Source organism: Atta cephalotes (genome assembly GCF_000143395.1).
Source record: "Atta cephalotes unplaced genomic scaffold scaffold00010, whole genome shotgun sequence".
Classification (NCBI taxonomy): Eukaryota; Metazoa; Arthropoda; class Insecta; order Hymenoptera; family Formicidae; genus Atta; species Atta cephalotes.
Window position 1 is genome coordinate 1,657,654 of NW_012130074.1, and position 8,786 is coordinate 1,666,439.

The 8,786-nt window shown below is 28.8% G+C and overlaps 2 protein-coding genes across 2 annotated transcripts; one reads left to right on the forward strand and one right to left on the reverse strand.

Annotated features, from left to right (window-relative positions):
• Positions 1-261: 261 nt before the first annotated feature.
• On the forward strand, positions 262-4,730 carry LOC105627686 (importin subunit alpha-3). The gene is made up of 9 exons (XM_012208964.1): positions 262-330; positions 1,674-1,776; positions 1,894-2,098; positions 2,279-2,439; positions 2,584-2,810; positions 3,076-3,441; positions 3,531-3,765; positions 3,882-3,973; positions 4,038-4,730. Exons 1-9 carry the CDS (start codon positions 262-264, stop codon positions 4,122-4,124), a joined length of 1,545 nt encoding a protein of 514 aa, XP_012064354.1. The 3' UTR covers positions 4,125-4,730.
• Positions 4,731-4,803: 73 nt separating this feature from the next.
• LOC105627687 (39S ribosomal protein L3, mitochondrial) lies at positions 4,804-7,288 on the reverse strand. The gene is made up of 7 exons (XM_012208966.1): positions 7,227-7,288; positions 6,447-6,534; positions 6,117-6,353; positions 5,873-6,007; positions 5,641-5,801; positions 5,329-5,518; positions 4,804-5,180 (listed from the first exon to the last, which is right to left on the reverse strand). The coding sequence occupies exons 1-7, from the start codon at positions 7,286-7,288 to the stop codon at positions 4,944-4,946; spliced, it is 1,110 nt and encodes a 369-aa protein (XP_012064356.1). The 3' UTR covers positions 4,804-4,943.
• Positions 7,289-8,786: the final 1,498 nt, after the last annotated feature.

Consider the following 8,786-nt stretch of genomic DNA (forward strand, 5'->3'; position numbering starts at 1 on the left):
GAGCGTTAATGCATGATATTGCATATTGACGCATGTATCTACGTATGTACACCACATCGAGTGACTCGTCGGGTCGGAGTGCAATTCAGTCGATGTAGACTGGAATAGGTCGTGGAACAGGTAACGTAGCACAACCAGGCACTTAGGAGCGGTCAAAAATTTACGCGACTACGCGATATACATTTCACGATAACGTTCAACGAACAGCCGCGTGCCGGCACACATTGATTTACGCGAGCACGGAAATTGGTTATTGAAAAAATGGCGGCCGAGGCAATGCTGAACAAGAACCGAATGATGGTGTTTAAGAACAAAGGCAAAGACCAGGAGGTGAGTGAATTATTATTGCTTCTCTACGAGGAAATAATTCTCGTGTGATGAAACTTTTTGGAACGAAACGTTCTTACGATTCGCCATCCCACACGATACCACTTCCCCCCCTCTCCCTCCTCCCTTTTGAACTCGTGCATGCGTTTATACCTGCGAATTACTTCGTCTTCCTCCAGATTTCTCCCTTTTCCTTCTGCACCTGTTTTCTTCTTTCTTTTTATTATCTTGTTCCTTTTTGCTTCTATTACCTTTCTCTCCATCTTCCTTATTTCTCACATTACCACTTTACCCCTTCATTTTTTTCTTCCTTTTCTGTTTCTTACTTTTTTCTCATTTTATAGTCTCTTGTCTTTTCTCTTATTTTACGTTGTTTCTTTTATAATTTATTGGTTTGTTTGCTATTTCATTTTTATAATTATATTCAAATTGCCATATTATAATAGTTTGATAATATTATTTTATTAAGTTATATATATTTGTTATTATATACATTGTATTCTCAACATTTGTTTATTTTGAGATTATTATACAAATTTTTGACTTATATATTCATATTAAAATATATATAAGAATCATTTAATCTTTATCCCATATATTCTATTTATGTAAAGTGAATTATGTATTATATTAAAATGACCAATTTATATATATTTACATAAACTTGATTTTTTTCACTAAGTTAACCTTTACAGTCAAAGTTAACCTTAAGTGTTCGAATAATAGATTTATATGTATTTTAAATAATTTATCTCAAATTTATCTCAAATATATGACTGCATCGATTACTTTTGGACAACACAATCTAATTGAAATAATACTTGAAATAATACTTGAAATAATAATTGAAATAATAATAAAACTCCAAATTAATTTAGATTTTTGATTTGATGCTACTAATATTTTAAAACTTATAAAAAATTTATTATTTCTATGATTTGAACCTGTTTTTTTCCATATTTGATTTTTATTTATTTCAGTAAAGAAATTTTATAACAATTTTATAATTTAATATATATTATGAATAATATATACCAAGATTAAAAATTAGATGCATAATTTAAAAGAGTAGAAACATTCATCTAATTCTTATTTGCATGTATATACTACATCATAAAATTATTTTTAAAAACGATTAATAAAAAAGTCATATAGAATATAATTGTATATCTATTCTTTTATTGGTGTAATTTTGTTATTGATACTCTAGTATTTTGAAATCATGTTAAGAACTAATGAATTGAATTAGATTATTTTCATTTTTTGAAAACTGATATGTTAATTGACATTACATATAATTGTAACTGATATGTTACAATTGTATAACTTAAAATTAATATTTATAGGAAATGAGAAGAAGACGTAATGAAGTGACAGTAGAACTACGTAAAAATAAACGAGAAGAAACTTTACAAAAAAGAAGAAACGTACCTATCACAGATTCAACAGGTAACATTAAAAACTAAAGTTTCTCTTTTTTATGCAATAAGTTGAAATATTATATGTATATTATTTTACAATATTAATACATTATTTTACAATAATGTATATTATTTTTTCATGTAGATGAAGATGAGATTGATAAACACCTTTCGAAAATCAATTTGGAAGAGTTGGTAGCAAAAGCAGGTAGCTTAGATCCAACAATACAATTGCAAGCTGTGCAATCAGCAAGGAAATTATTATCATCAGATCGTAACCCACCTATTGATCCGTTGATAGATAGTGGTATTTTACCAATCTTAGTTCATTGTCTTGAACAACATAACAAGTAAGAAAAATTTTTTGTGAAACTATGTTATATGTTTCTTATGTTTTTAGATATCTTTATCATATTACTTGTTTGTTATAATTTTGGAAATATTTTTTAAAATTTAGGTTGTGCATGCGTTAAACTCTATCTTTATGATTGTAGAACTTTATAGAATTATTTTATTAATTAATATTTTAGCCCATCATTACAATTTGAAGCAGCCTGGGCTTTAACAAATATTGCAAGTGGCACATCGGCTCAAACACAAGCTGTAGTTACTGCTGGTGCAGTACCACTATTTTTACATTTGTTGCTTTCAAGTCAACAAAACGTATGTGAACAAGCAGTATGGGCCTTAGGTATGATACATAATTATTTTTAAAAAAGTACTATTCAAGTTAGGATGTATATGTTTTTTAAAAATATGTTACTAATTCTTACATGATAGATTCTAAATATTGTAATAAAGGAATTTGTGTTATATGTATTTTTATTTATTATAGGTAACATTATTGGAGATGGTCCAGTACCTAGAGACTATGTTATTAAACTTGGTGTTGTAAAACCACTGCTAACATTTATTAAACCAGATATACCTATTACATTTCTACGTAACGTAACGTGGGTTATTGTAAACTTATGTAGGAATAAAGATCCACCACCGCCAGTTCAAACCATAAATGAGATTTTACCTGCTCTAAATATGCTTATTCATCATAATGATGTTAATGTAAGTATTATGATTATATAAATATTTAAATAATATTTTATTTATAATAAAGGAAGATATAAACTTGTTGCCAGTAATTTAATTATAGTGAAACTGATTAATGTCTATCTTTTAATCTAAAAAAAACTGCAAAAATTATCATTTATTTCATAGAACTATTTTTCCATTGCACTTTTTAATATAATAAAGTACTAAATTTTATTTATTTTAATTACTTCATTTTTTGCTGATATAAAAGTTATTATTAATTCTAATAATTTTTTAGATTCTTGTTGACACTGTATGGGCCTTGAGTTATTTAACTGACGGTGGTAACCAGCAAATTCAAATGGTTATAGACAGTGGTGTTGTACCCCGTTTAATACCACTTCTTTCGCACAAAGAAGTCAAAGTGCAGACTGCTGCCCTCAGAGCAGTTGGCAATATTGTGACTGGTACGGATGAGCAAACACAAACTGTTTTAAATTGTGATGCACTTTCGCATTTTCCAAATTTATTGACTCATCCAAAAGAGAAAATTTGTAAAGAAGCAGTTTGGTTTCTTTCAAATATTACTGCCGGTAATCAATCCCAAGTACAAGCAGTTATAGACGCAGGACTGTTACCACTCATTATTCGTAATTTAGCAAAAGTAAATATATTGCCTTATATAAATAAATGAAGTATTATTAATATAACTATATATTGTTATGCAATGTTATTTACACTTTGTTTTCATAGGGTGAATTTCAAACACAAAAGGAAGCAGCATGGGCTATTAGTAACCTTACGATAAGTGGTAATAGAGATCAAGTTGCACGACTTATACAAGAGGGTGTTATTGGTCCATTTTGTGATCTTTTATCTTGTAAAGATACTCAAGTTGTACAGGTGGTATTGGACGGAATTCATAATATGCTTAAACTTGCTGGATCGCAAGTTGAACATTTGGCTAACATGATTGAGGAATGTGCTGGTAAATATGCTTTATTATTTCAATAAATTTTTTTTTTTTTCATATATACGAATGAAACAAATTTAATAAGACAAATGTGTGTGTGTGTGTTTATATATATATTTTTTTATTTAAAGGTTTGGATAAGATTGAGGCATTACAAAACCATGAAAATGTAGATATTTACAAATTAGCATACGACATTATCGAGCAATACTTTTCAGAAGAGGTGAGATATTATAGCTTTTAATAACATTAACATGAATTTTATATAATTACCTCATTGTTTTTAGGCGGATGATGCACCATTGACATCGCACGAAGGAGCTTTTGAGTTTGATCAGACGACGAGTATTCCGAGTGAAGGTTTTAAATTCTGAGAGGGTCTCCATTTCTTATCCGATCGTGCCGTCCCCCGACAAACTCCAACACGGAGCCATCTTGCTTTCTCTTTCCTATTTCTACATCTCCTTCCTATTCCAATGAAAGCATAGCAATATGAACTTACTGCTATTGAATCAATGAATTGCGTTTGTTCTTACAAACATACAGTGTGATTTATCGACTTTTCCGTATTCGGAAAATTAGAACAAAACAAAGGAAGAAAGCTAGTTATGGAATGAAGGAGTTGGTAACCACTAAATTGAGCATTGAATTTTGATTTTTTTTCTTTCCCCTTTCTTATCATGTATGTTACCTTTATTCTTTTATAATATATGATAAACGCATATTAGCAGTCTTTAGCTGAGCGCAGCTAATTACATAACGTATGTGAGTAAATTATTCTAGAAGTCGAATAACTTCACAATAAGATGTTAAGTTAATGGAAAAAAAAAGGATCTATCGTGCTTGATCATGCTGCTCTCCACTCTAACTCAGGACGAGTCTTGGTTAGCGATATTACTTTTATAAAATAATTCGTGTATATTTTAGGCATGTTAAATTTATAATGATATTGATTACTAAATAAATGAATCAATTGACTACTCTTTGCTAGCATAATTGATAAGTATGGATATTTCTGTAAGGAGCAGACAACCAATAAAATTTCAACGGAAATTCGGTACAACTTCGACCATCATTCGATGATTTTATTTTGATTTATTAGCATTTATTGTTTGAAAAAAAGCATGTAAACTTTGTAAATGATTTTACAATTATACATTTTTTAATTTAATGTCATACAGATATATATAAAATTAAGATTCTTTAAATTCTATCGTGGGATCTGTAAATGAATGTACATTATCTGCATACAATTCCTCTGGAAGCGACTCCTCTGTGATACTTGGTAAATACGTAGGGAAATTTGGCGCTGTTGTAGATTGCCTCAGAGGAAGCAATGTATCATATATATAACAATAAGTATTAATTTCTCCAGGTATATTGTGTCCCAGAACCCAAATCACATTATACTTGGTATTTATTCGTAAAATCTACAAAACAAACCACATTATCAAAAGAAAGAATAGTAAACTGTAGTAATGAACTTCTAAAACAAAACTTATAATCTCAAATTTTGGGATATAAATAACATTTCTTGTTTTTTAAATATATTTCTTTAATTAGAGATAATTTACTTACCCGAACACCTCTAATAATACGCCATCTATTACCCATGTGTCCTGGCATTTTAGTGCCAGGCACAACTCGGGCTTTCTGGCCACCCGACCCGATGTTTCCAGGTCTTCTGTGAGTTTTGGTTTGGCCATGACTGGCAGACATCCCTTTAAAGCCCCATCGTTTCATGACACCTTGGAACCCACGATCAATCCTAAAAAAATTAACATAATTCAATTTTTTTAATAATAAAATTAATTGATATGATCATTCTATTTTTTCTTTTTATAAAATAAATACATGTAACAATAATATGACAAAATAAAAATTATTTACGTTTTTCCGCGAATATCGACAATTTCTCCTGGTTTAAAATGTGTAGCAAATAAACGAGTTCCTGGTTGCAACGCTGCTTCTGGAGATACTATAAATCTTCTTAATACACGTTTTGGCGTAACTCCAGTATTATTAAAAATATTATAATATTCTTTAGTAATCTATACAAAAAGATACTTTCAATTTCACATGATATAAAAAAATTATCGCATGTAGTTTTTTAATTACATACTAATTGCGGATCTATATTTTCTGCTCCTACTACAAGACATCCGCGTCTGTTTTTTATTTGTATTGCAGGTTTTTTACTTTTTACTGGAAAAAATTTTTCTGGTGGTATGTATTTTACTATTTCATTGTCAACAACCTAAATTAAAGTATAGAACATAATTTTATATAAATATATGTGTCTATATAGAATAAAATAGTAATTAAAGTGATAGCAGATGATGCTTGTTAAAGGCTGTTTCATTTACCTGAAGTAATGTCGAACTAACTCTTTTTCCATTTTTTAACCATAATGGATACACTCCTATTTTCTTGGCGATTAAACCAGTACGTTTCATACCTTGCTTCCACTGTATAGTAGGTTCAATTAGATCTATTTTCAAAGGAGAAAGTTTTGTTTCAAATCCGATAGTGGATGGGTATTTGTCTTGAACTACTTCATCAAGAAACTGCTTATTATCTTTTGTTAGCTGTTCATCATACAACTGCAATAAAAGCATTATGTATTTTTGTGCTATTCTCATATTATTATTTAAATATTACATCAAGAATAAATTATTTATATGTTAATTACATACAACACGTAGTGGTTTTGGAAGCCATTCTGGATGACGATATCTAGGTTTAGGTATATATTTTTCTCGTTTTGGAACAGATATATTAATACTGCAAGTTTACAAAAGTATAAAATGTTATAAAGACATATATATAAGAGTAAAACCATAGTGATGTAAATTACTTAATTATGATTTCAAGAAACAAAAATTGTTTTACTTCATACATTTACTTCAGTAAATGACCTCAAATCAGTTTAAAAAAATTACACTATTGCTTTCATCCCTCCATATAAATCTATATATTTATATTAATATTCTATATAAATATAAGTATATTAATATGAGTATATTAATAAAATATTATCTCAGGCTCTTCATTTTTATTTATCAAGTACAACTAAACTCTTTTATTTACACATCTTGTTTTAATTATTTTGTACTTGTATCATTTATCTTGTTTTAATTATTTTGTATTGTATCGTTTGTAAATATAATAAAATATATTATAAAAGCTTTAATAATATTATATTTTATTACAGCTAATTCGTAATATAATACTTACAAGCTGAAAATGAAACATTAAGAAAATCATTAAAGGATTACATTTTTAAATCATATCTCTGCTTATTTATATAAAGAAATTTACAAGAATTTATATCATATAGTATTTTTTATTTCAGGAATATGCAATTTCAATAAAACACCAGATATATGTATATTTAAATAATTCAGCACGCGTGTAAAGTGAAATAATATATTCTGCACCTACATGCAAAATATTACAAAACAACCATGACATACCTTTGTTTCAAGCATTTGTGAAAAAGTTGAAATCCATTAATCGTCTTTAAAAGCGATGTCATTGTTAACGCGATCTCGCAATTGTTCTTTTAAAATCACAAATATTAAGTAATTATCAAGTAAACCTAAAAACGGAGTTCTGGGAAATTCAAACATCAAGGTGCATTCTGAATTGCATGAATAAAGTCAATAGATTTATAAAGGTTATATTTCGATAACTGTGTCTAGAGTGTAGAGAGAAACCTGAGAGAGGACGCCCAAAACTCGTAACCGCAAAATGCTGCCACGCAATAACTACTGCCCTCTAATAAAGTGGATGTAAACTATATAGCAACGTCCATTTTTTTAGAGTACATCATTTCCAGTCTTGAAAAATGGACAACATATCGAATTTGTCACTCAAATGTCAAATTTAACAGTTATTGCTCTTTTTCATATAAAATTGTTGTTCTAAGGCTGGATTTTCACTTTACGCTATGACGCTCATTTTCAAAACAAATTCAAAACATGATCAAAATTGACGAATATCAAGCGTCATAAAATTGATTCTCAAATTCATAAAATAAATTTTTTTTTATTATAATTTTATATTATCGTGTATCCTCTGAAATATGATGTTAATCAATAATATTTATTTTCACAATAAAATTTCAATGAAACTTTAATGAATTTTCTCCACTATTACGCTATTAGTGATACTACTTGTCGAATTTATTTATTGCATTAGTTTATTGCACTAGTAGTATATTTTATGTTGACTAGATCAAAAGATTTTATTTCTAATTTGAAAATTAAAGTCAAAAATCCATTGAAATCAATAGAAATTTCGAAAACTTTTGATTTTTATTTTCGACATTGAAACGACATCTTTTCGAGAAATTATTACTATGGGTGTATTCGGGGAGATACTTCGCGCTATGGACGCAAACGCTATCAATGCTATTCTTCGAGCCAATAACGCGATAGCAAGCTCCATGAACTAGCGTAGCGTTGATAGCGTTTAATCAGAGATATATTCATCGAGATTAAGTTAATGTAGGAGATTCTGTTTTCAATCATCAACCAAACTTTTTCCTATAATCACAATTTTTAAGGTTTTGTAAAGTATTTGTAACGTAAATTTTTTTATTTTCTGTAGTGAATAACAGAACGCAATCTCAATTGCAATCTCTATGTGTAATCTAGCTTGCCGCTAGGCCGAAGTGAAAAATGTAGAAACTAGATCAAAAAATTAATAGTAATATTAAGTAAATTAATCAGATAAAAGAACTTTTAATCATTGTCGATTATTAGAAGAAGAAGCATACCTACATCTAATAAGGATCTTAAGCATCTGCAGCGGAATACTCTGACGCGTTATACTGCAATAGTAACTTTTTTCCGTACACGGGAATTAAAAATTGTCAGTAACAAGATACCTTTGTCTTTCACATTTATAATGAAATCAAATACACAAGTTGCATTTCGCAGAAATTTTGAAAAGTTAAAGATGATACATAAGCAAGAATTACGTTCACTCTAGCCTAGTGGCAAGCATCAATTGCAGAGATTGAAATTGAG

Coding starts and splice junctions, on each gene's coding strand:
- LOC105627687 (XM_012208966.1), bottom strand. CDS start 7,288: ATGACATCGCTTTTAAAGACGATTAATGGATTTCAACTTTTTCACAAA. Junction 5,802..5,872: donor AAAATATAGATCCGCAATTA/GTATGTAATTAA, acceptor CTTTTTGTATAG/ATTACTAAAGAATATTATAA. Junction 5,181..5,328: donor GTATTATTAGAGGTGTTCGG/GTAAGTAAATTA, acceptor TTTGTTTTGTAG/ATTTTACGAATAAATACCAA.
- LOC105627686 (XM_012208964.1), top strand. CDS start 262: ATGGCGGCCGAGGCAATGCTGAACAAGAACCGAATGATGGTGTTTAAG. Junction 331..1,673: donor ACAAAGGCAAAGACCAGGAG/GTGAGTGAATTA, acceptor TAATATTTATAG/GAAATGAGAAGAAGACGTAA. Junction 1,777..1,893: donor ACCTATCACAGATTCAACAG/GTAACATTAAAA, acceptor TTTTTCATGTAG/ATGAAGATGAGATTGATAAA.